This window comes from Bicyclus anynana, chromosome 6 (assembly GCF_947172395.1).
Source record: "Bicyclus anynana chromosome 6, ilBicAnyn1.1, whole genome shotgun sequence".
Lineage (NCBI taxonomy): Eukaryota > Metazoa > Arthropoda > Insecta > Lepidoptera > Nymphalidae > Bicyclus > Bicyclus anynana.
In genome coordinates this window covers 14,413,128-14,440,005 of record NC_069088.1, presented here as the reverse complement: position 1 = coordinate 14,440,005, position 26,878 = coordinate 14,413,128, and the positions used below count along the sequence as shown (strand labels likewise).

Here is a 26,878-nt window from a genome sequence, read left to right as displayed (position 1 = left end):
ATACTACTCTGTACAAATACTATTCATCACTGATATATTTGTTATTGTTGTTGGAATTTCCTCTAGAATGTTTTAAAATCTGTCAACAAACTTTTCCAATTTTCTGAGGCAATTTTGATTGTTTCTGTAAATGTTTTTGAGCCAAAAGTCGTGCTATGAAACTAAAATATATCGAAGTATCTACTGGTCCGATTTGAACAATTATTTCAGTGTTAGATAGCCCATTTATCGAGGAAGGCTATATCCCCATTATATAATATATTATAAATTATCCCCATATTCCTACGGGAACGGAAACTACGCGGGTGAAACTGCGCGGCGTCAGCTAGTATTAAAATAAGCGGCTTTAAAAACGTAAATATTTAAGTATTTTAGCAATGTGTAGATAAATTAGCAAATTTATTAACTTTTTGAATTTTCAAACCTAATCCTAGAGGCTAATTATAAACCGATTAATATTACTAACACTAACTACGAATAGCACCATATTTTGTGTGTAAATCCAAAATAAAATAGTAGATTGTTATACAAGGGGCTAAAAAGACCCATTATATACGAGGTACTTTTAGGGCCCGAGACGTAAGGCGAGGGCCGCCTAAATAGAAACCGAGTTTATGATGGGTTTAGCCCCGCGTGTTACACTTTAGTTTTCACTACGATTGCGAGAAAATAAAATAGTTTACTTCAATATTCAATGATTTATTTTAATTGAAAATTAAATGTACAAAGTCTACAATTTTGTATAATAAGGGAGATGCTTTTACCCGGTAACACATATGAGTATGTGAGGTAAACGTGGGAGATAACAGTTTAAAAAACTCCTTTCGTAAGTGAATCCATTCGTTGTTGTTTTCTTCACTTATTAAATTTTTCGTAGGTAAGTATTTAAGTAAATGCGTCTGGACTTTGATGGTAACAGATTGAAAATTTCATCCATCTCCAAATTAGGATCAAAATTCTTACAAGATGAAAACAACAATAACAATAATTAATGTTGAAAAATTTGTAAGTCACGGTCACAAATTTACAATTATTTTCTGAAAAAAATCAAGTGTGTATTATTCACGCCAATTGTTTTTTAAATTCTCGCTTTTTAATTTTATTTTTTTCACGTGAGAAAAAGGCAAAGGTATTACACCGTAAAGGATGCCCCATGTCTTCAAATCTCGCTCTATTCGCAACTCAATAAAAAATTAACGCATTCCACAGACAAGAACGCTGCATTTCATTACAATTTAAGGTTTTTTTATTTATTTTTCAAAACAATCAGGGCCTTACTTATAATGATTCTATTTTCGAATAAAACCTCCTCCGTTTTATAGTAGGCTAGTACTTGGCTAGTACTCGTAACTCGTAACAGACAAGAATTAAAAAAACAAAATTACTTTAGCCCCTAGAGGCTGAAATGCTTGTTTAGCCCCGCTGTGGAGTGGTAATATGACAGTGTTTTTGAGCAAGAGTAGTGAAAAAAGGTTTTTTGACCCACCCTTATTTATTATCTAAATGACAAAAGCCAAAAACTTTTTTTGATATCGACCTAAACCAATAAACATATTATCTTAACAAAACTCTTTTAGAAGTGCAAAAAAATGATAATTCTAGGAAAACCGAAGTTTTTTCTTCTTTGTTCGCTACTTGAGCTCAAACAATCGGTACATCTCATCTGTCTCACATTCACCTGACTTGGAACAACTAAGTCATTCCTCATAGACACTGATTACTTTACCTTCCCAGAAAAGCTCTTTGGTATTATCACAAACAGATCCTGAATAATATGATCCATCATTTCCAGCTTCTACGAGTAGCAGCTATCCAATAAAACTATATTCAAAAAGACCGTCCATAAACTTAACAATTCGTTAAAAATAAACAAGAATAAAATAATAATAATAATAATAGACACTCTCGGAGTCGGTTCGGTCGGTCGGTCGGAGAGAGTTGTTGACCCAATGTGTGTATCTTTAAACATAAGGGCGACACGCATCCGTCACCCACCGCACCCTGCGATGTAATGAGATTAAAGAAACTTGCAGAATTTTAAGGCCTTAGACCTCAAAGTTATTTTTTAAAATAATGTACGTTCGTAACGTTGGCTTGCTAATAAAACACACATGTTTTTAAACTGCTATGCTGATAATTTCAATTCAATGCAAGGTATTTTTTTTTAATAAATTTGCATTTAGCCATACAGAAAAACATTTTAAAATTTCTAGTTTCTCTAAGTTATGATTTAAAAACAGTACGACATTTGTATTATGTTAAGTACCAATCTAAAAACACTTATTTTATAATCCGCTCTGAAGTACATTAGCCCAGAGAAAATGCTTTTTTCCGAAATCGGTACATTTTTGCCCCAAATAACGTTATGCAATTTGATAGCTAATGATCGCCTTATATAGATACTATTACCCCTTAAAGGGATCGCTACAGTGACCCTGTATAAAACATGCTAAAATAAAAATAGAAAGGAATGAAATAGGGGTTGAAAGTTTGCGTAGATTTCCACACGAAAATAAAGCTAATGAGCTACTTAGTGTTAATAGTCCTTAACACATCATTTAATGTTTTTTTAGTGTCTAAGGTTTTTCATAATTTATTAAGTTACCGACTTTGGTAAGCGTATGTTTTAGTGCGCGAAAATTTTGACAAAATAAATATTATTGTCTCGGACTTTACCAAATAGTTGTTTGCTACGTATCATAAAGGTCGAGATATAGGCAATTGGCATACAATTAGATACGTGTAATAAAGTGTATAAATTCTTAAACACGTGTAATAAATTGTAATTCATAGATATAAAAATGAATTGCAGGATGTTTAAAATATCACAAAGCCTTATAAACAGGGGTTCTTATATAAGGTAATGTTTGTTTATTCTTGTTTTATATTATTATTTTTTTTAATGTTTGTTACCGCATAATTTCGCTATTTCTTAAGCAATTTAATATTTTTTTTTTTTGAAAGAGTATTACTACTTAGCCTACTTTAATAAATCTGAAGTTTACGACTTTAATTATTTATTACTTTTTACTCGATTTTTATCTGTTAAAGAATAATTTTTAGTAAGACCCAACCAGACCCTACCCGATCGTCTTTTGAAAATAAATATAATAATAAAATTTATAGACATGATTTTACTTGATTTAATTAATATGAAAGGATTCGACCAAGAAACAGAAATTAAATAATAGTTTAAAAAATCTGAAAAAAAATGCTATACTTAATTATTGCAAATTCAACTAAACAGAAAATAATGATTAACTATGAGTACCATACAAAGTCTATTAACTTAACATATTTCAAGAATAAGAAAGTGTGGGGCGCTTTTTAAAATATTTACAACTATCGCTTATTATTTAAGTCACTTTTTTTCAACGAATTTTTGAAAATTATTATTTCATTGAACGCGCAGAAGTATCAAGTTGAAAATAGAATAATATACTGTTCTTTGAAGTTGTGAAAAAGTTGAACTAAGTTAACGTAAGAAAAAAATTTACAACGAATCTTAAGGGAATCATAAAGAAAGTAAAAACTGACGGCCTCCGTGGCGCAGTGGTATGCGCGGTGAATTTACAAAACGGAGGTCCTGGGTTCGATCCCCGGCTGGGCAGATTGAGATTTTCTTAATTGGTCCAGGTCTGCTGGTGGGAGGCTTCGGCCGTGGCTAGTTACCACCCTACCGGCAAAGACGTACCGCCAAGCGATTTAGCGTTCCGGTATGATGTCGTGTAGAAACCGAAAGGAGTGTGAATTTTCATCCTCCTAACAAGTTAGCCCGTTTCCATCTTAGACTGCATCATCACTTACCATCAGATGAGATTGTAGTCAAGGGCTAACTTGTAAAGAATAAAAAAAAAAGTATTCGTATTTTTCAGGAGTGTTTCAATACGTGCAGCAGCAGTGAACACCGCTGACGATCACCTCAGACCTTGGCAAGACATTCCTGGCCCTCTGTCTTTGCCTATTATTGGTCAAATATTACATTTTCTTCCAGGAGGTAAGTGATGAGTTTTTTGACATGCTCGTAGATGTTATTTTGGATATCGAAAAATGTGTTTTTTAAATTTTTGTATAACTATTGACAAACTATGTACCTAAGGTATTGGTGAATGTATTGGTATGTACAATGTACATACAATTAACATTTTTTTTAATCAAGATATTTTTTTATATTGAATAAAATCTTTTTAACAAAAAAATTAAACCGACTTCAAAATTACAAAAATAAACTAAAAAGTGAAAAATAGCATCGTACATGCTACTTTCTGATCACTTTGTTTTCAATTTGGTTCAATTTTTTTGTTAGAAATATTTGATATTTCTGATTTCATAGTGAACGATAGTGAACGATAGGGCGGGAAATTTCGTTATTTCCTTTTTAACACAAAACTACTGAACCACCGATTCATGAAACGTAAATGGGACCAATCTGGAGGTATACTTTTCAAACAAAAAAAAAATTTAATCGGTTCAGAAATGACGAAGTTTTGAGGTAACAAACAAAAAAAAACATACGCGTCGAATTGAGAACCTTCTTCCTTTTTTTGAAGTCGGTTAAAACGAATACAAGATGACTTACTAACTTAGCTTTTTTTCTGTAGGGGGAAAATAAACTAACTAACTAACTTAGCATGGCTGATCTTTTGAGCAAAAAATGACCCATTCATCTCAAGTCGAGGTAACTTGCCGAGATGAAATATTTGGATCAAGGTTGATCATCATCAATCATCGTCATATGTCTATTTTAATGGTCTTATAATATTAAGACTGCTTCCAATTCGTTTGACTCTGTAGCTACGAGTACCATTATTGACAGAATTATCTTAACATAATCTCCGAGGCACTACTAATACAATATTATTTACAAAGAAGAAAAACTTTTTATTTCATAGCCTAAGCCAGGACTCAAACCCATCGACCTCATAATTCAAAGCCTCATAGAATATAAATACCACATGTAAAAATATAGAATACTCAATTTTTCCCTATTTTCAGGTTGGTTATACAAACGCACTGCTGAGTTGCAAGAGTTGTTGTACAAAAACTACGGGCCCATAGTTAGGATTGACGGGAGTTTCAGCCTGGATCCAATTATTTTTATCTATGATCCGGAGGCTGCAATAAATGTAAGTGTTTTTAAATAGAAGGAGGCATTATTTTACGTCCACACATGATTCGGTGTTTTTTTTTTGGCGACTCGCTTGATGTCGTCAGTCCACCGTGGGGGTCGGCTAACACTGCGCTTACCAGTGCGGGGTCGTCATTCCAGTACTTTGGGACCCCGACGTCCATCAGCTCTCCGAACTATGTGCCACGCCCTTTGCCCATTGATTGAGACTTAGACCTCTTCATAAATAAATAAAAAAAAATAACAATGTTTCAGCTCTTTCGTAAAGAAGATCAAGATCGAATGCCACACCGGCCCGGTTTTGATTCTGTGGTATATTATAGAGAAAATTTCTATAACGAAAGTGTGGACGATCCTATAGGACTGATTGTAGGGTAAGTACAATATATGTGAGCATATGTGTGCCGGGCCACGCGCGTGTAGGGTTCCGTAGATTAAAATAACAGTTTAATTTAAACCTTTCATTGCAAAAATACCGATAACAATAGGTACATACTAACACTATGGGAAGAAAAAAATCGCCTCGATTTACATCATTTATTTTTTATCCCAATAAATAACAGATTTTGGTATTTTCTTATGCCGGATCTCGTACCATTTCAGTTCCAATTACGTTTTTTGAGTGGTTATCCTTAGGCGAGTTCTGCATCCCAGTCGCATTCAAGTGACGCATCTTGCTAAATGACTGGTCTCCTCCCTTATTAAAATTCTATCTTAATGCCTTTCAAATGACTCTCTGGATATGGGGTCTTTACTCGCATCGTCATGATAGAGTACTCATGTACTAATGTCACTCTAAACATACAACGATCACAAGTTCGTGACTCCACTCAAGCTCATTCTCTGCCATTCTAGGGTCTTATTTTGGTCACAGTTTGTGGTTGTACACACAATTAAGTAGTCCTGACAAATGTTGTGAATCATTACCTTTGTTCGACTTTGGTTTCTTATTTTTTGACCCACTTCTGAGTCTGCTAAAAGTTGTGTATTGTATGTTTTTGTAGTAAGGGCGAACGTTGGACAAAAATGCGATTTAGCATTAACCAAGTGATGTTGAAAACAAAAATGATTAAACTGTATGGAAATACTATGGAGCAAGTTGCAGAGGATATGGTAGAAAGGTCAGTAGGTATTTTGTTTTGTTGTATTTATTTTTATATCCAAATTTCGTTTGTTTTTTTTTGTTCGTACACTATGCGGTCAGATCTAAGACTATAAACAAATGTGTTGCGGGTGTCAATGTCATGAGGAGGTCGATCCTCATTAGAAGTCGGCACTCATGCAAAATCGGTATTAAAAAGTATTAAATTTAAATACTCTTTTTCATAAACTGGTTTGTCTAAATTGCCAAAATAAATTATGCATTTTGAATGTGACATTACTACGTACTTAATAAAAAACCATATTAAACTAAGTACACTGGAAGTAGCTTTGCAATATTAAACATAAATTATAATGAGTTGTTTTATAAAGCTGGCACTACAAGGTGATATAGCTATCGTCTACTATGACAGGCCATCGTGAAGACGTAGTGGCAGCTGATGATGATGATGATGATGATGATGACGATGATGATGATGATGATGATGATGATGATGATGATGATGATGATGATGTAGATGATGATGATGATGGCACGTGCGATAGTGGTCTTGGGAAGAGGGCAAGTAATGGTGATAGTAACACGTTGTCTACTGCAGTTTTTGAAATAAAAAAGTAAGAAAGAAAATAAATTTATTCAAATCCTAAAGTTACAGACAGTCAGTACCCTATCCTTATGACAGCATGTAACCCTTAAAAAGAAACGATGTACAGCATATGCCGTACACTACGTACAAGAATAATACACGGTGCTGATCTTTGATAAATTACTTAATTAGACACGTTGCTATTGCTATGGTGGATGTTATCCACTATATTCATTTTATCAACCCGTATTCGGCTCACTGCTGAGCTCCAGTTTCCTCTCAGAATGAGAGGGGTTAGGCCAATAGTCCACCACGCTAGCCAAATGCGGTTTGGCAGACTTCACACACGCAGAGAGTTAAGAAAATTCTCTGGCATGCCGGTTTCCTCACGATGTTTATAAATCCGAGCTAACTCACTCTAACATTAAATTGAGTTACAGGATTAGATTTATACGGAACAAGGATAACACACTGAAAAATGACATATTCACAGAGCTGAATTTATGGGCTTTAGAATCAGTGGGAGTCGTAGCACTGGGTGGACGCCTTAATTGCTTCGATCCCAACTTACCAGATGACTCTCCTGTGAAGAAGCTTATAAAAACAATTCATGGTGTATTAGCAGCAGCAGAAAAGCTTGATTTTCAACCGAGTCTATGGAAATATTTTTCAACGAGCGCTTATAAGAAAGGAATAAAGTTATATGAGGAACACATGAAGTAAGAATACGTTTTAATCACAGATTAAAGAATAATTGGCAGATAAAATGTACGAAACACGGCAGGGATGCAGCCATTCCAAATACAAATTTAATAACCGGCCAATTATGTGTCGAGCCACTCGCAGTGAAGGGTTCCGTAGATTAATTTAGCACTTTAATCCCTTCTGTAATGCACAAAAATACCAATAACGATAGCCTACACTATGGGCTAGACGATAAAATATTCATCCTTATATTGCATGTAGGGAAGGAATCCCAATTTTTTTTTTTAATTTTCTATATAGAAGTAATTATTTTACATATCAAAAAGTTTTTACATATCAACAATTCACATATCATATGAGTAAAAAAAAATCATCCTCACTTTAAATCCCCAAAAAAAATATTTTTCAAGATTATATTCACCGAGTTTGTTCACATTTTTGATGTACATACTCATGCTAATTTACAGCTTTCTAATATCAACAGTCTCTGCACTAAACCGCGGACAGACAGACAGATGGAAGGACATACAGACGGACATGGCGACTATTCAAAAAAAAAGGCGCCCTAAGTTTTTAAATATTCTAAAAACTGTTCACAAAAACTGAAAAAAAAAAAAAATATATAATTATTTTATTAGTTTATTATGACATCAATTTACGTAATTGTTGTTAGTGAGTTGTTGATAGTGAGTTGTTGATAGTTGACAGAGACGCGTGGCCTTTGTTTGTTTATGGGTTTCACCGGCTTCACTTCGCTGCTTGTATAGACTCATTCTATACCTATTAATCTTTATTCTGTGGTTTTACTGTTAACATCACACTTTTACCTATGATATTGTTTCACACTTTATTTTTTCAGGTTAAACGAGTATTTCATAGACAAGGCTAGCGCTGAACTGAAATCGACAGGTGAAAAAGATTACAAAGACAAAAGTGTGCTTGAAAAAGTACTAGATATCGATCGAAAAATTGCATTAGCCACTGCGTACGATATGCTGTTTGGTGGTGTTGATACGGTAGAATAATTTATTGTATACAGTACTAATTGATTATATATAGCCTATAGCCTTCCTCGACATATGGGCTATCTAACACTGAAATAATTTTTCAGATCATACCCGTAGTTTCTGAGATTAGCGCGTTCAAGCAAACAAACTTTTCAGCTTTATAATATTAGTACAGATTTGCAAAACCTCGCGGTTTCACCGGCGTAGTTCCCATTCCTATTGGAATACGGGAATAAAATGTAATTGGTCCAGGTCTGGTCAGGTCTAGCTGGGAGGCTTCGGCTGTGGCTAGTTACCACCCTACCGGCATCTTAGGCTGCATTATCACTTACCACCAATTGAGATTATAGTCAAGGGTTAACTTGTAAAGAATAAAATAAAAAAATACAATATTTTACTCTCTCTTTCTACTAGTGAAAGAATTTTTCAAATCAGTCTAGTAGTTCTTGTTTATTTGTTGCAAACAAAAATACCCCGCACCGGAAAGCGCTGTGTTGCTTTACCCCTCTAGGGGGACTGAAGTTAGCAAGCTGGTTTCAGGGAACCCCTGAATACTGGCGGCTCAAGACCGTGTTATTTGGAAGTCCACGCAAGAGGATTATGTCCAGCAGTGGACTTCCATCGGCTATTAATGATGATGATGAAACAAAAATACGAATCTTTCCCCTGTATAATATTAGTGTATAGAATAGCCGACGCTCCGTGGTTTTCCTTGGGTTTGCGTTCCCGTGAAAAACGGGGATACATATAGCCTATGACACTCATAAATAATTTGGGTTTCTAGTGGTGAAAGAGTTTTTAAACTCGATTGAGTAGATCCGAAGATTGCCCCCTACAACACCACAAACTTTACCTCTATATTACTCGTAGTATAGATAAGTAAGTCCAATCTTTAGCGAGCCATTTAGTGGCCTTAAATGGCACGGTTAAAGATACCTTGTCGCATTGTCAGCCGTTCTCTCTATTTTGGCTGACTCACCTACGTACGTCTCTGTTTCCATCGAAACCCGTATCAGTTTTTAAACTTTTGTTTTAGGCTGGCTCGACTGCTTTGGCTTTACTGTACCTTCTAGCCACAAATGAGGAAAAGCAGGAAAAATTAAGAGAAGAGGTTTTATCGAAACGAGAAAAACAACCATATATGAGAGCGTGTATTAAGGAGAGTTTGAGGCTATTTCCTGTATTTGCTGGAAACTTTAGAAAAACCACAAAAGAACATGATATTCTAGGTTATAGAATACCGAAGGATGTAAGATATTGCTAACATTTAAATTGATCGTGGACTACAGTAGCCCCCGAAGGTGACAACACGAAGGACTTAGAGCCTTTCTAAGTGCATCTTACGATACGCGAACCGTCTTTTTTGAACATAATACGGCGCTTGACGGCCGCGTGGCGCAGTGGGCAGTGACCCTGCTTTCTGCATCCACGGCCGTGGGTTCGATTCCCACAACTGGAAAATATTTGTGTGATGAGCATGGGTATTTTCCAGTGTCTGTGTGTATTTATACATTATATAAGTATTTATATGTAGTATATAAATGTATATTAATATTATAGTATCAACTATCTTAGCACCCATAACACAAGCTACTCTGTATGCTTACTTTGGGGCTAAATAGTCATGTGTATTGTTTAAGTATATTTATTTATTTATATTTATTACTAGCGGACGCCCGCGACTTCGTCCGCGCAAATTCGATGTCAACTTTACTAATACCCCTACCCTACCCCTATCCTACCCCTACCCTACCCTACCCCTACCCTACCCTACCCTAACCCTACCACTACCTCAACCCTACCCCTACCCCTATCTCCACCCTACCCTACCCAACCCCTACCTCTACCCTACCCCTACCCTACCCCAAACCTACCCCTAACTTACCTACACCTTACCCCCATCCTACCCCTACCCTCCCCGTACCCTATCCCATTCCTATCCTTATCCCACCCGTACCCCTATCTCACGCATATCCTACCCCTACCCTACCACTTCCCTATCCTTCCCGTATCTCTACCCTACCCCTACCCTACCCCTACCCCTAGCCCTACCCTACACTACCCCTACCCTACCCCTACACTACCCCTACGCTTCCCTACCCGTACCGTACCCTACTCTATAAATTCTCTATCTTACTCCTACCCTTAGCAAAATCGGTCCAGCCCTTCGAGAGTGGTGCGATGACCAAGGGAAATAAAGACTTCTATGCTAATAATATAAAGAGGTAAAGTTTGTGTGGTTGTAGGAGGTAATCTTTGGATCTACTGGACCGATTTGGAAAATTGTTTTAGCTATATGCTATGTTTACCTATATGCTATAGGCTATGTTTGATCCCCATATTCACACGGAAACGGGAACTGCGTAAATAAAAGCGCGGGGCGTCATATAGCGAAATTTCTGCGTTTTTTAGAAATTTTGTATTATCTCCGAAACTATTTAAGTAATTAACATACTGTAAAGGGCAAATCTTGTCTCCATAATATCCTTGTGATTATTAAATAATTTATTTTAATAAGGATTAAAGTTTAGTTGTATAAATAATGACGTAAACCAAAGTATATAAAATTAATAATTTTTAAAACACAAAAGGTACTATATCTGCTAATATATAGAAGATAGATATATGGTGCCGCGGACTTTTTTGTAGAACTTTTAAAGATACATATAGTATCTATACATTAATTTTAATTTTACACAATAGTTAAGGCAGCGCATGCGAATAAGTCTGTTTAAGAGGATTTTCGGTCCGACCTGTATGACAAAAACTGTGATAACTCGGCTAATATTTATAATACCTATATAAAATATAGCCTATAGCACTCCCCGATAATGTAGCATTCTACTGGTGAAAGAATTTTTGAAATCGGACCAGTAGTTCCGAAGATTACCCCATTTAAAGAATGTGACAAACTTACAAACTTACAAACTTACAAACTTTACCTCTTTATAATATTAGTATAGATAATAAATGCTTGCCAACAAAGCAACACAAAATACCGGCCAAGTGCATGTCGGGAAACGAGCTATTTTACATTTTTCTAGTATTAATAATCTCTGCACTAAGCCGCGGACAGACGGACATGGCGAAACTATAAGGGTTGTGGACTATATATTATATATCCAATAAATTTAGTGTGTGCTCCGATTAAAATCTCTAACGATTTTCAAGTAATCCTTACAAAATCAAAGATTATCACCCTAGGATAGGGTGGGATTTCGATAGGGTGATAATCTTTGTATTTTGTTGCAGAAGTCAATTTTTTATTTTTGTACATCCATATGAAATTTTCAGAGATTTTAATGGGAGCACACTTCAAATTTATAGGAGATTTTTAAGGGTTCTTAGTCCACAACCCTTATAGTTTAAACTATATCAAACATTAGATTATACTTCATTTTTGATTATATTTCAATGAATAGAATATCTGTTTAATTTTTAGGTAAATATTGTAATAGGTAATCAACATTTATGCCGAATGGACGAACAATTTCCAAGGGCTAACGAGTTTATACCAGAGAGATGGATCGTTGATAAATCAGATCCCCTGTACTATGGCCAAGCTCACCCATTTTCTTATACTCCCTTCGGTTTTGGACTGCGAAGTTGTGTAGGTAAAGTATCGACCAAATTAGATCAAACTAATTTTAAGTGTAGTAAGGTGTGAAAAGTAGAATCCACTGAGTTATGAATGCCTAAATTCAAGAACTCACGAATCTTTAGAACCAGCGAATTGATTTGCAGTGCGCGTTTCTGTAATGTCGGCATTTTACTTCTTAGATCTTTATTTCCTCATGATCCGTATTTATCAGGACCTTCACCGACCTCTCCACCTTTACTGGATGAAAAGTATTTTATATCAATTTAAATAATAAACTCTTATTTTTTTTAATTTAGTTTTTTCATTTAGTCAAGGATATGAATATGTTGATGTCCGGAATCTAGTATTGATTTTTCGCAGACAACCCTGTAGCACCTGAGTTCGTAATAAAATTTAACATGACTTTTATTAATTAACAAGACCAATGCTAGTTACTAGTGTCGATTTACCTGTTTATACCTGCTTATATAAGAGCTGTAAAAATCTTTTCATCCGGTTGACAGGTCGATGAAGGTCGTCTTATATACCTACGGACCATCTGTTTGTTCCATCATTTAATGGAAATTAAATAATATTTTTTTATTTAGGTCGACGAATAGCTGAACTGGAGTTGGGTACATTTATCGCCAAGATTATGGAAAACTTCAAACTCGAATGGTCTGGTCCACCACCGAAGAGAATACGGTATAGCAGTCTCACTTTTTTCGCTGGACCATATAATTTTATTTTTAAAGACCTTTAAAATACAAAGTACCTACTTAATAGTTATCAGCCAACGTCAATGTGAATGCTTTCGGATTTTGCGGGTAATTTTGTGTTTTGTAATTTTAATAATCGTTCGGATCAGTTTGCCAGCTCCATGTTTGAAATATATGTCAAAAAAATGTTAATCCCCTAAATAAAAATTGTCAACTAGTATGAGCATGTTACGCAACTACCCCCATTTTTTTCCGTCCTATTTATAGCTTGGCAAATTCGTTAGTAAAACTTCCGGTGGTCCGCGCGGGGTAGGAGGAGGTAGCGATGCCTCGCTCGCACGACTTCACCCCGCGCAGTCCTTTCCCCCCGTCGCCCGCATATCATGGAAGTGTTATCAACGAACTTGCCAAGCTATAATACTATACGCTGCCTGAAGTTTCACAGATATTCGTGAAACTATCTATCTATAAACTTGATTGAGTGAAAATTGTTTGATTGGTAGAGATCAGTATTATCCGTCTATTTGAATGGTCCATTACCAGGCCAAGCTCCTGGAAATTACACCCACAATGCTGCTACAGTGTGTTGTGTTGGTTTCCAAATAAGGCTCCATTAGCTGAAAGACCGCCCGCCTATTTAACATTTTGTATTTTTAAATTTTGTTTATTATTTAATTTTTTTAATTATGACGTTTAGTTTTAACGAGCTTTTATTTTCAAAAACATAAAAATTTTGAGTTTGGATCCATCCGTTTTCTCACTTTTATATATTTTACCTATATTCGTTATACATACGAGTATACTTATTTGTCTGCTAGACTATTTTAAAGTAATGTTTAAATATTTTTTGTATTAATAAAGAGGGGATATTAAAGAACGAGTATAGGATATGGGTATTTTAGTATATACTTGATACTAATTTAAAGTAGCCTAATGCATAAATATTTTTTGTATTAATTAAATATATTAAAAAGGGTTCTGTGTTTTTTTTAATTATAATACTGATGTTTTTAGTCATCGCAACCGTATGATTTATAAAAAATTTACAAGGCTTTCTAATGCTGAAAGAATTTATAAAATTGAAAAGAAAGAAAGAAAGAAAGAAAATAAATTTATTCAAATTTAAAAGTTACAAACAGTATCTGTAACCCTTAAAAAAGAAAGGGTGTACAGCTCAGCATATGCCGTGTACTATATACAGCATAACACACGGCGCTGATTTTCAGCTGAGACCCGTGTGACGCCACAGCTAACATAAAAAAAAATAAAAATGAAAATAAAAATGAATTGGTGGAGTGCTATAGAGTAAAATCGTTACAAGCGAACAAACAAAAAATCAAATCTTATTTATAGTAATATCTTCGACATCGCAGCCATAAAAAGCCACGTAAAAGTAGTCGGAGGTACATAATATTTTTAAATATTTTTTCCTAATATTATACAGCCATCTGCAAAAAGGACCATAATATGTTAAGGTTAATACTGTTATTAAAGGCATACGTTCCTTAACCAAATCCAGGACATTCTCATTAAATGCCAGGTCAAGAGTACCTACCCTAAGCCAACGAATTTGTATGAAAGGGTTGATGAATATGGAGGAAGCCCTGTGAGAACGAGGCGATACCTATACGTATGTTAAATCAGATGTGCCTCATTGGTTCCGTCGTTAGCTTGTTTAGTTACGGATAATGTGGTCCCGGATTCGAATTCCAGATCAGGCTAACAAAAAAAAAACACTTAATTGGGATTTTTCTTGCAAGAAGAATCTTAATAGCAGCCCATCCATTTTGTTTCCACCCCTTTGGGCTTGGTGTACGAAGTAGCATAATGACTCTAGCAATATAAAGTAAAAAATTTAAATACGACTTTTCATAATTAAAATGACGATTTATGACACAGTCCAAAATAAAATAAAATGCTAAATAAAAGGCTTGCCGCAAATCTAGCCATAACCTTTATTTAATCTTGTAAAGTTTATTGAGATTGTTTTAAATCAAATAAAAATTAATAAATATAATTTTTATTTATATAAGCAATGCATCGGAATATATATGTAGTAAATCTACTTTTGAAAGAGTCCATAATTTTTTCCTTATATACCTTCCATTAAAGAGTCCATATTTTTTTCCTTATATATATTATATACGTGTACATGTACCTATTTTATTACCTTCTCGTATGTCATAAAGACTAGTAATCAGCAAATTATCTGCAGATATAAGTAGGTAGACATAGATTAAACTTAAAATATCTGTACTATAAAACATAATGGAATTCTTACATTTGAGATATATTTGCCGACTCGTTAGGATTTATTAGATATAAACTATAATAAAGTAATAGCCAGTGATTGTCTGTATCAAAAAAATAATTTTATGAATACTGTATTTATATACTATTTGTGTACAAATATAATGGTGTTTATTTAACACCATTATATATTATATAAATATCTTAGTGTTGTGTAATAAAACTTAGTTTAATTTTGTTAAGTATTATATTTTTATAACTTACTTACCATCAGGTGAGATTGTATTCGTATTCCTACGAGACAGGAACCACGCGGGTGAAACCATGCGGCGTCTGCTAGTCGCTGATAAGTCTTATCAAGTTATCACATCTATGGTTTCGGCGTTCTTAGTTGAGTACAACTAGTTCTGCTTATTTTATTTTTAATTGTTATCGAATCTACACTCATTTTTGCTATACTGTGAAAAACATTAGTTAGGATTAAGGTTTGATTTCACTAAATTCTAACGAACTGGTTCCTGATTTTTATATTATACGTATAATAATAGTTTTTAACCGACTTCAAAAAAAGGAGGAGGTTTTCAATTCGAGTCTATGTGTTTTTTAAACAATTTTTAAATTTGAGTATTAATTAAGAAATAAAATAAATTAGCATGGCCTTCAATGGAAGGTCATGCCATGTAGTACCCACAAGCAATTTGCTTAAAGCTGTTGCAGCTGATTGCACAATAGTAATGAATTAAAAAAAAAAAAAAAAATTGAGTATGATGCAAGCTACGAGTGGCGCAGTGGGTGGTAACCCTGCTTTCTACATCCACGGCCGTGGGTTCAATTCCCAATACTGGAAAATATTTGTGTGATGAGCATGGGTTTTTTCCAGTGTCTGTGTGTATTTATACATTATATAAGTATTTATATGTAGTATATAAATATATTAGTACCCATACCTAACACAAACTACTCCGTATGCTTACTTTAGGGGATTGTTTAGGTATATATATATTTTTTTTGTATTAGTTCATTTTTAAACAACAGCACTTAAAAATAATAAGGATGAGTTTTTAATTTCAATAAAAAGTTATTTTTATACGGTCCGTATAAAACTGTTTACGTTCGTGAAGAATACCTATATTATTAACTGGTAATCGTTCATATGCGTAATTATCTGATCTACGTTCGTTATTACTTGTAGTTCATACTTCATACCCAGTCATCAACGTCAATTGGTACCTACAGGGCGGCTTTTTATCATAACTAGTGAGAAATATGTATGTGTATAATAAAGTGTTGAGTAACTTAGTTAAGAAAACCCAGATTCTAAGGTAAGTTGTAGTCAAAAATATATCTATCTATCTATATATATATCTATACTTATATTAAACTGGTCAAATTGAGATTTTACCTATATCATTTGTAACACCAAACGTTACCGTGGCATAACAGATGTCAGTACTATCTAGAATCTATAGTTATAATACGATATATATAGTTATAATACATTGTAGATATTTAGAATTTTTTTGTTGGGGGGCATTATATAATCGATAGGTACTGTAACTAAATTTTTTTTTTTTATTTTTTGTCTGCCTGTCCTAGTTTTTTTGTTATTCGGGCATCACGCTGAAACTACTGAATGAATTCAAATGAAACTTGGCACGGTTTAAGACCATAATACGGAGAAGGTTGAAAGATACTTTTTATTGCGAAGGTATTAGAAGGTAGAAGGTATTAGGAGGTGAAATGGGTATTGAAAGTTTGTATCCTTTTTTTTTTTTTTTTAATTTGTTCATAAATCTTAAAAAAATACGAAATATAATGGGATTAAAAAAAAATTAGAATTCAATCTTTAAAGTGGTGAAATAGGTTTTGAAAGTTTACATTGATTTCCATGCGGACGAAGTCGCAGGTGTCCTAGTTATTCAATAAAATCATTAAAACATCATTTTGATCGTCAAAACAAATTAATATTGTAAAGGGGTAAATATATTAATTTTAATTTCAATACAATATTCGTACGCCGAAATTTATTGGAACTAGATTTTAAAATAGATATATCATTGTATTACATGAAATAATGTCAAAATTTTGAAATCAATCAGGTTCGATCTTTACCAACTACTTTTTAAATAAAACATAAATTAATTTTGAAGGTCAATTTCCGTAAGCGCGACCGCCATACACGTAAATGAAGATAGCAAACACCAAAAATCATGGAGAGATATACCGGGACCTTCTACACTCCCAATTATCGGACAAGCTCTGAACTTTATTTTACCAGGAGGTATGACATATTTATAACCCGCTCGACGGATTTAGTTAAGGCTGCTACACAGTCATCTTTGGTGGAGTGTACTCAAAATGCAGCCAATCGCCAAAAGTGGAGGAGCATTGCAAAGAAGGCGTCGCTCATCGCTGCAACTACGACCACTCTGCCAAGAGTGTACGATTAAGAAGAAGATGACATATTTATAGTTAAGAATCAGAAATCAGTAACAAATAAGTCAGTGAAAAACAAAATATTTATCGCTATGAAAGACTTAACAGTGTTACTTAGAGTTATTTATAAAAATGATACCGATCTAAGGAAATCTTAATACAAGGTGTTCGGTAAGGGCCCCATCAAGCCATCAACCAGGAGTTAGGGAGGTATAATACTTGCCTTTAAAAAAATATGAGCTTCCTAGTCAGAATCCTGAGGGAATTATGAGGACTTCAAGATTTTGCTTAACAACTTCGAGGTGTCAACCCTAGCTATACTTAGAGACAATGGACTCTTTTAGTGGGATTCATAGACGTTGTAGAGGCATCCCCAGATATCATTTACCCACTGAGTGTCAAATTCTCAAACAAATAGAGGTTAAATTCGACACTCAGGGGCTGAATGATCCCTTGGGGGTGCCCCTACAACGTCTATGAATTCCACTGTTACGTTACTAGGTATCTGCGAAACTTACGATTCGTACAGTCGGTACCTACATACATACATTACCTTCCTTTCCAGTCCTTTCTGGTAGCCAGTTTCTTTTTTTTTTATTCTTTACAAGTTAGCCCTTGACAACAATCTCCCCTAATGGTAAGTGATGATGAAGGAAGCGTGCGAACTTGTCAGGAGTAGAATGAAAATCCACACCCATTTCGGTTTCTACACGACATTGCACTGGTACGCTAAATCGTTTGGCGGTACATCTTTGCCAGTAGGGTGGTAACTAGCCACAGCCGAAGCCTCCCACCGACCAGACCTGGACCAATTAAGAAAACCTCAATCGGCCCAGCCGAGGATCAAACTCACGACTTCCGTTTTATAAATCCACAGACCATATCACTGTGCCACGGAGGCAGTCAAAAAACAAATTCAATAAGGAGGTTTAAAGGGGGTTGTTTTTTGGTTTTCACAATATTTTATATTTACGCTTCTAAAAGCTCTGTAAATTTCCTGTTTTCTGCCAGAGAAGAAATCATAAGAATTAATAATGAAAGGTTTTTTTTTGTTAATTAATAGGTTTGCTATACAATCGTAAAGCCGACCTGGCACATATTCTATATGAAAATTATGGACCCATCGTCAGAGTGGAAGGCGGTGTAGGAATGTCTCCAATTATCTTCCTTTATGATCCAGAAGTTACTTTAAACGTAAGTTATTATAATTATAATGAGCTATTTTGGTTTGAACATAATATAATAATAGATAGATAAATATAATAAATTCAGATAAATATAATAATAAGATCCATACGTAGGTAATAATTATTACTATAATTATTATTATATAGCATAGGTGTATGTAGGTAGGTCTGTATATCCAATTATAATGTAATTTATTTATACCAGTACATATTAATATACCTTTAGAATTTAATGACGTAGCACACTATGAGTGTAGGAAGTTAATCTATAGAATAGTATTGACACTATGAAATACGTTCAGAATTAATGGTTACGATTAATGGATAAATAATAATTACGCAGTTTCGACTTTAATAGAGAAAATGATTGCAGTAACCATAAATATATTGGCAGTCCACAAATTTAAATACTACTTTGAACTATTTTTTTATGTATTTTGTAGACATTTTTATGGTGTCTAATAAAATGTGTTTTGCTATTTCAGATATTTCGGAATGAAAATGATATGCCAGTCCGACCCGGTTTTGATGTGTTAGAATATTTCAGAAAACACCACTACAAGAGGAAAGACAACCCTTGGGAGAAAACAACTGGGCTTATAACTGAGTATGCCATTACTGCTATTGAGATAATCCTCAATTACCCATGAACCAACGATTACCTACTAGTAAAGGCTCTCTCAAGAGCCTTAATAATCCGCGACTATTTGAATCTATACTAACATTATAAGGCTGAAGAGTTTGTTTCTGTGTTTGTTTGAACGCGCTAATTTCAGGAACTACTGGTCCGATTTGAAAAATTCTTTCAGTATTATATAGTTCATTTATCGAGGAAGGCTATAGGCTGTATATTTAGCTTTATTATGCTATATTATATATATTTTTATATATTACTAGCGGACGCCCGCAACTTCGACCGCGTGGAATTCAGTTTTTCACAAATCCCTCAGGAACCATGGATTTTTCCGGTATGAAAAGTAGCCTATGTGTTAATCCAGAGTAAAATCTATTTCCATTCCAAATTTCAGCCAAATTGCTTCAGTAGCTGCAGCGTAGAAGAGGAACAAACATATTTACACACAAACTTTCGCCTTTATATTGTTAGTGTGATGTGATTATTAGCTTATTTATAAGCAAATAGTAGAGTTATATCGATGGCATGATATATAATCTCATCAGCACATGCTTAGCTTGCATTGACAACATAATATATCTAATTAAGTAATGATTCAAGATGTTTTTTTCAGACACGGTGAGCCCTGGAAGAAATTTCGATCTAGTGTAAACCCAATATTGTTGCAGCCCAAGAATATAGCGCTATATACTGACGCTCTCAACTTAGTAGCTGATGACATGGTTAAGAGGTTTTTATTTTAGAAAATCATTTATTTTATTAGGAGAAAGCTTCAATAAACAGAGAAAAATTAAAGAGCAACAGAATCTTAGTATTTGAGTACATACTTACAAAATTAAATTTTGTAAGAATAGACTTAATAATAACTCCAAATTAGAATCTTACATTTTAAGTGCACCTCCTTGTGATTTAAAGTAACAAGTCAATAATTAAAAAAATTGAAAAACCCGACTGCTATATATGGCCATTATACATATATCATTTTGAAATCCTCTTGATGAGCTCTTGAATTTGATACCCATATCGCAATATTCGGAAAAAAAAAATTTCAATTCGTCAATTTTTTCTCCGTGTTAATTTTTTTTTAAAATTTACCTACATAACATAATTGCTAGTAATAATTGTGTTCTAAGATAAAAACACAATATCTTAGTTAAGTAAATCCGTTCAGCGATTTGAAAGATATGAGGTAATAAAGAATATTACATATATCGATACAAGATACGCGCTAATAACATAACCCTTGTTGCAGGCTTGGGTAAAAATAGTAGAATTTTTTGAGATATGATTTTACTGTGTAAAATATTTCAGACTAAGATCGAAACGTAACGAAAACAATATGCTGAATACGAAGTTCAATGCAGAAATGACGTTATGGGCCCTGGAGGCGATCGGGGTAGTTGCTTTAGGGTCTCGACTGAACTGTCTCGATACGGACCTCCCAAAAGACTCCCCAGAAATGAGATTAATAAACACTATTCACTACGTGTTTATGTTGGTAGAGAAGCTTGATTTTGAGCCCAGCCTTTGGAAGTATTTTCCAACTCCTGTTTTCAAAGCTGCAATGAAGTGTTTCAACGAACATACAAAGTAAGTAATACTATACTATAGAAACTATACTATAAAAACATTTATTTGTTTATTAATTTTGCGAGCAAATGTATGAATTCAAGTAGCAACTCTTCTCAGCATAACCTGCATTCCGAACCGGAAGATAGTCTTTACAAATAGTTGAACTTGACGTTTCAAAAGTACTACTTGAAGTACCTAAACTAATTTTATACCCGCCAGCACCACTAACAAATAAATCAACATCCTCAAGATATGTATATAATAATAATAATAATATTTATTGATCCACGAGTACACATAAAAATAATTTATATAAGTCTGTGATCTCCAATCTAGGATTCCCTAGGAGTATATGAATTTTAAAATGTCATCAATACTTTATAACCTATTCACTTTGAAGGTTTTAACGTGTTTTGCGAGGCACCATGGTGTAACACCACCAATTTCCCTACACCGGGTTGAAAAATTTTACTGAAAGTTACTTAGAAATAAAATTGAATATTTTGAAAAATCCCCGAAGGTCATAAAATTATTAATTTCATTCTCGATCAAGTCTCCAATATTCTCATTCAGAGCGCTTTCATTTGTGACGCCACTCGAGTATATTTGTAGAAATTCAGTTATTCTTCCCCACTTTCAACCCTCAGAAATTTTAAACGGCTCAACTTATTTTCATCAAAGAACATCTAAGAACACTAAGTCACCTTTCATACAAAAAAAAAAACTAAATTAAAATCATTCGTTCGGGAGCTATGGTGCCACAGACTGACTGACGAACAGACAGACAGATAGACACGTCAAACTTATAACACCTTTCTTTTTACGTCGGGGATTAAAAACGAAAGCTCATAGCCCAACCAAGACATCGTAATCCGTAACCACATAACTATCTATAGACTCTTACTTACTAAAACCCCGCAGATGTTATAAAATATTTAAGGGCCAACTGTTATCAGTTTGCAAATGCTGCTTATAATCACGTTATAAGAAACACGTTGAAAATTAACGTTATTTTTAATATCTACACGTTTTATACGAGTATGGTAGGAATTGTACGAATTATGGATGTTATTAAATTAATAATAGCAACGTGTAAGCAAGTTTATAGCACGTCTGACATGTTAACCTCAGGCAATTATGTTAATGAAAATACGTAATAATACATAAAATATAACTGTTTTGTTGTTATTGTTTGTGTTCGTCTAAGATTTTTTATTATTTTTACAATATTTATTGTATGAAGTCATGTGAAACTAATGACAATGAAGTGAAAGATTGTAGAATCTTAATAACCCACACGATTTTAAGCAAGTATTAGCTAATAGAAGATGCGACAATATTGCAATGATTCAAGGTTGAACTTCGGACCTTGTTAAGCTATAATTGAAGTTTTTAAATAAATGTCAGTAATTGCATATTAATTCAATTATGGTATTACTAAATTATTTTTAAAACTGTACATGTACAAAATATGTAGAAAAAATAATTAGCTATTTAAACAAACACACGGTAGAGTTAGTTTTCTAATTAAAATAGGCTAAGAAAACTACGACCATATAATATAAATATGATAAATGAATGTTTTAATATTTCAGGCTCAACGAATATTTCGTAGAGAAAGCTGTAGAACAATTAAAAAACAATGCCAATAAAGAAAATGAAAAAGAGAAAGGGATTTTGGTGAAACTACTTGAAATAGATTACAAAGTTGCAGTTATTATGGCTAGCGATATGTTATTCGCCGCCGTTGATACCGTAATAAATCTAATATTTATCTAACGATAATAATCAACATTGTAATAATATAGTTTAAGATTATCTTGAATTAATTACTCAAAAAATTATCCTCTTTTTGCAGACAGCCAATACAGTCATAGCTTCAATATTACACCTTGCCCAAAACCCTGACAAACAAAACAAATTGAGAGAAGAAATCAAGTCTAAAGATGAAAAAAAGCAATATCTAAAAGCGTGTATCAAAGAATCTCTAAGATTAATACCTGTGGTGGGAGGAAATTTTAGAAAAACTACTAGAGAATATAATGTGATGGGGTACAAAATACCGAAAGACGTAAGTCAAATTTTAAGAATTTTTCAATTAAATTTTTTTGACAATATTCAGCAATAATCAAGTAATTAGCTATTAATTTAAGGATAATTTATGTAAAAAGACGCAAGAGAAAAAGAAAACAAAAAAACAATGAGTGTGTAAAGTATGTGTGTAAAAGAAGTCGGAGATGATAATTTAACTAACGTCTAATAATAATTTAATGTCTAAATGTTTAGAAGAATTGGGACCGTATTGGGACCAATCAAAGGATTTGAAGATAATGACAATTTAACTTTTGTTATGATATCCTTCATTGTGCTAGAAATTCTGAACGAAAGCAAATCAATCCATCCCAGTGATCCTAAATTTCTAAAATTATCTAAGATGGTTCATTCTCTGTGCTCGTAAATTCACCCGGAATAGGACGGGCATGCGACCGGGTCAGAGAATTAAATGAGGAGGCGGCCATTCGAGCCATCGCGTCGGCCCAACTTCCAGGATATTTCTTATGAAACAAGATTTGCGTAAATGATTTTGTGAATGTTTCCTGCGATGTGGTTTATACATTCATACCTATGTGGAATAAACACGAATATTTGTTACTATACAATATTAGTATATTGCTAAAAATCTTTCATTACGAAAGATTTTTGCAACACTTGCAAATGCTAAAATGCAAAATTTAGCATCCGCAAGTGTTGCTGAGACCTATTTTAGATAAGATATTAGGGAGAATAAATAGTTCAGTTTATTATAACACTAGCGAATGCCCGCGACTTCGTCCGCGTGGAATTCAGTTTTCACATATCCCGCGGGAACCGTAGATTTTTCCGAGATGAAAAGTAGCCCATGGGTTAATCCAGAATCTTTTTCTATTCCGAATTTCAGCCTAATCGCTTAAGTAGCCGCGGCGTAAAAGAGGAACAAACATACTTACATACTTACACACTTTCACACTTACACACAAACTTTCGCCTTTATAATATTAGAAGGATTTCCTTTTTTAAATGGTGGAGAATGCGTTTACAAATTTCAAGATGATTTTAATTGCGTATTTCAGTTTACGAAAAGTAGATTAAAGAATTCTAACTAATAAATTAACAACAATCTATCTAAGATTATAATATTGTTTGTTATTCTAGAATTCATCATCATCAAGACTGACATGACTAACGTAGACTACATAGCAGTAACGAAGACTGAAATTTTCTCGTAGGTAGCCCGTTCATGTGTGTTTTTAGTCTGACTGTATTTTTGGCTGAGTACGTTAAATTATTTACGTCCGTACAACTCGTGGATTTTTAAAAGGTAACCCGATAGGAATCGGGTTGATAGGAACCATCGTCCTTGCTTCATACTCACTTCACTTTAATCAATCGAATCGTCACACTATATTAAGTGACATCGAAATCAAGTGTTAACGTGTCCAAAAATAAATAATTTTATCTAATTTAAATTTAATTTTGTTACAGATGTTTTTGATGTTTGCTAACCAATATTTATGCTCGTGGGATGAGCACTTCCCCCGTGCTAAGGAGTTTCTGCCAGAGAGATGGATTGTTAAGAAGGGTGATCCATTATACTACGGCCAAGCACACCCCTTCGTTTATAGTCCCTTTGGATTTGGATCAAGGAGTTGTGTTGGTAAACACTCTTTTAAAATATCTTATATGGAAAAAAAAACAATTTTAATTTCACTTAATCTTTCTCTTAATCTAATATTACGGTGCCTTAACACAGTCAATAGTAGTACTGTTACACATGCTGTAAAATAGCATGCTAAAAACGTGCTATTAAGTATGCTCCATACGAGCATGCTTATCATCAGTTTACATTTGCTAGCAATAAGCATGCTTAAAGCAAACATTCCAATTACACACGCTAATTTGTATCTATCGCTCTTTGTCTATATTATCCCCCCCCCCCCCCCCTTCCACACGCACAGCAAGTAGCATGCTCATGTGTGTGGAAAACATGTGGCAAGTGATAAATCTAAGCTCTAAATCCCTTTTCTAATTTCCAATCTAATCTGATATCTAAATCTCTCGTCTAATCTCTAATCCTGAGAAAAGTTCCTTGACCTGGTGATAATATAGGTATATTTTAGTTACTAAGCCGAAAGTCATAAGAATGACTATCTGACGCCGCGCGGTTTCAACCTCGTGGTTCTCGTTCCCGCAGGAATACGGGGATGAAATAGACCCTATAGCCTTTCTCGATAAATGGGCTATTTAAGCGCTGATTTTTTTTTTAAATCGGACCAGTAGTTCCTGGGTTAGCGCGTTCAAGCAAACAAACAAATAAACTCTTCAGCTTTATAATATTAGTATAGTATAGATGAGACTTCGTTCGCATACGCTGTTTGATTTCCCATGAGCTTTACGTCTATATACTCCTCTTGGTCATGACAGACGCTAGATGATAGTAATACACTTCACAGGTAGGCTTCATATTTTCCGGACTCGGTAACTTATGGAAAATACCACGACCTTGCAATTGGAAATGAGTTTTTTGTAACACGTTACTAAACTCAGACGAGGCCATATGCCAAAATATTCCATTCATTAAATTCGTTTGAACCAGACAAGATAAACAAACAGTTCGGAAGAAGATTAGGTACAGTATAAATGGCGGTTATCGCTTCCACTTTTTACAAATAAATTAAATTTAATATTTGTTTACAATTTACAATTATTACCTACTATTACAACTTTTATAATTTAATTAGAAGTTTTAAATAAATTTAATTTTTTTACAAGTTAATCAAAATCTGTTTCAATTAATAACTGGTATATATTAGAAACTTATTACTTCTTGACCTTGCTTAGTTGTATATCATGCTTTTTAAGAAAATCCATACTTAATATTATAAATTCAAAATTTTAAAAATATTAACGGTACGTTTTCACAGCTTAACCGCTGAACTAGTTTAGATGATTTTTTTTATTAAGATAAGTTTGCCGTTTTATTACTTTTATTTTATTTTATTACTTGCGTAGAGCTGCTTTTTCTCCCAATAAAAGCCAAAGTCCCACAAGATAACCAGAATTTCTCGCAAACAGAGTTGCCACAATAGAAATTCATACAAAAAAAAAAAATCCAGATAGAAGGAAGAAATTGCAATGCTCCCTTAAAAAAAATATTTTTAACATTTATTAGTATTTTACTCTCGATTTTTTCCTATGCAGGTAAACGGATAGCAGAACTTGAAATGGAGACCATCATAGCCAAGATTATAGAGAACTTCCAAGTTGACTGGGTTGGACCTCCGCCTGTGCCGACCAGAACAAGCATTGTCAACCATTTGATTAAACCTTATAACTTTACATTTAAGGATGTCTAACAAAGTATTTTATTAAAAGGAGTAAAAAAACTTACCACGATAATATAGCACATTTTATTATAATCTTTGTTTTTTTTTATATTCTTTCGAAATTAACTCTTTACTACAACCTCACCTGATGCTACTAATTGATGATGCAATCTAAAATAGAAGCGGGCTAGCTTATCAGGAGGAGGATGAAATCCACACTCCTTTCGGTTTCTACACGGCATCGTACCGGAACGCTAAATCGCTTGGCGGTACGTCTTTGCCGGTAGGGTGGTAACTAGCCACGGCCACAACGTCCCATCAGCCAGAGCTGGATCAATTAAGAAAATATCAATCGGCCCAGCCGGAATCGAACCCAGGACCTTGTAAATCCACCGCGCATACCAGCGCGCCACGGAGGCCGTCGATCGAATCTTTATTTTGTCCGAAACACTCATTATATTACTCAACTATTCTCAACTACTCAACTACTCGCGCGGTTTCACCCGCGTGGTTCCCATTTCCATAGAAATATGGGGATTATATATAGCCTATAGCCTTTCTCGATAAATGGGCTATCTAACAGTGAAAGAATTTTTCAAATCGGACCAG

The 26,878-nt window shown here is 34.1% G+C and overlaps 2 protein-coding genes across 2 annotated transcripts; both read left to right on the top strand.

Annotated features, from left to right (window-relative positions):
* The first annotated feature begins 6,154 nt into the window (after positions 1 to 6,154).
* LOC112049183 (cytochrome P450 CYP12A2-like) lies at positions 6,155 to 9,792 on the top strand. The gene is made up of 4 exons (XM_052882200.1): positions 6,155 to 6,249; positions 7,257 to 7,535; positions 8,381 to 8,537; positions 9,565 to 9,792. Exons 1-4 carry the CDS (start codon positions 6,155 to 6,157, stop codon positions 9,790 to 9,792), a joined length of 759 nt encoding a protein of 252 aa, XP_052738160.1.
* A 6,452-nt stretch (positions 9,793 to 16,244) lies between these two features.
* LOC112049182 (cytochrome P450 CYP12A2) lies at positions 16,245 to 26,362 on the top strand. The gene is made up of 10 exons (XM_052882210.1): positions 16,245 to 16,399; positions 17,228 to 17,358; positions 18,577 to 18,707; positions 19,186 to 19,307; positions 19,948 to 20,064; positions 20,646 to 20,924; positions 22,502 to 22,661; positions 22,765 to 22,977; positions 24,429 to 24,600; positions 26,145 to 26,362. Exons 1-10 carry the CDS (start codon positions 16,344 to 16,346, stop codon positions 26,297 to 26,299), a joined length of 1,536 nt encoding a protein of 511 aa, XP_052738170.1. The 5' UTR covers positions 16,245 to 16,343; the 3' UTR covers positions 26,300 to 26,362.
* Positions 26,363 to 26,878: the final 516 nt, after the last annotated feature.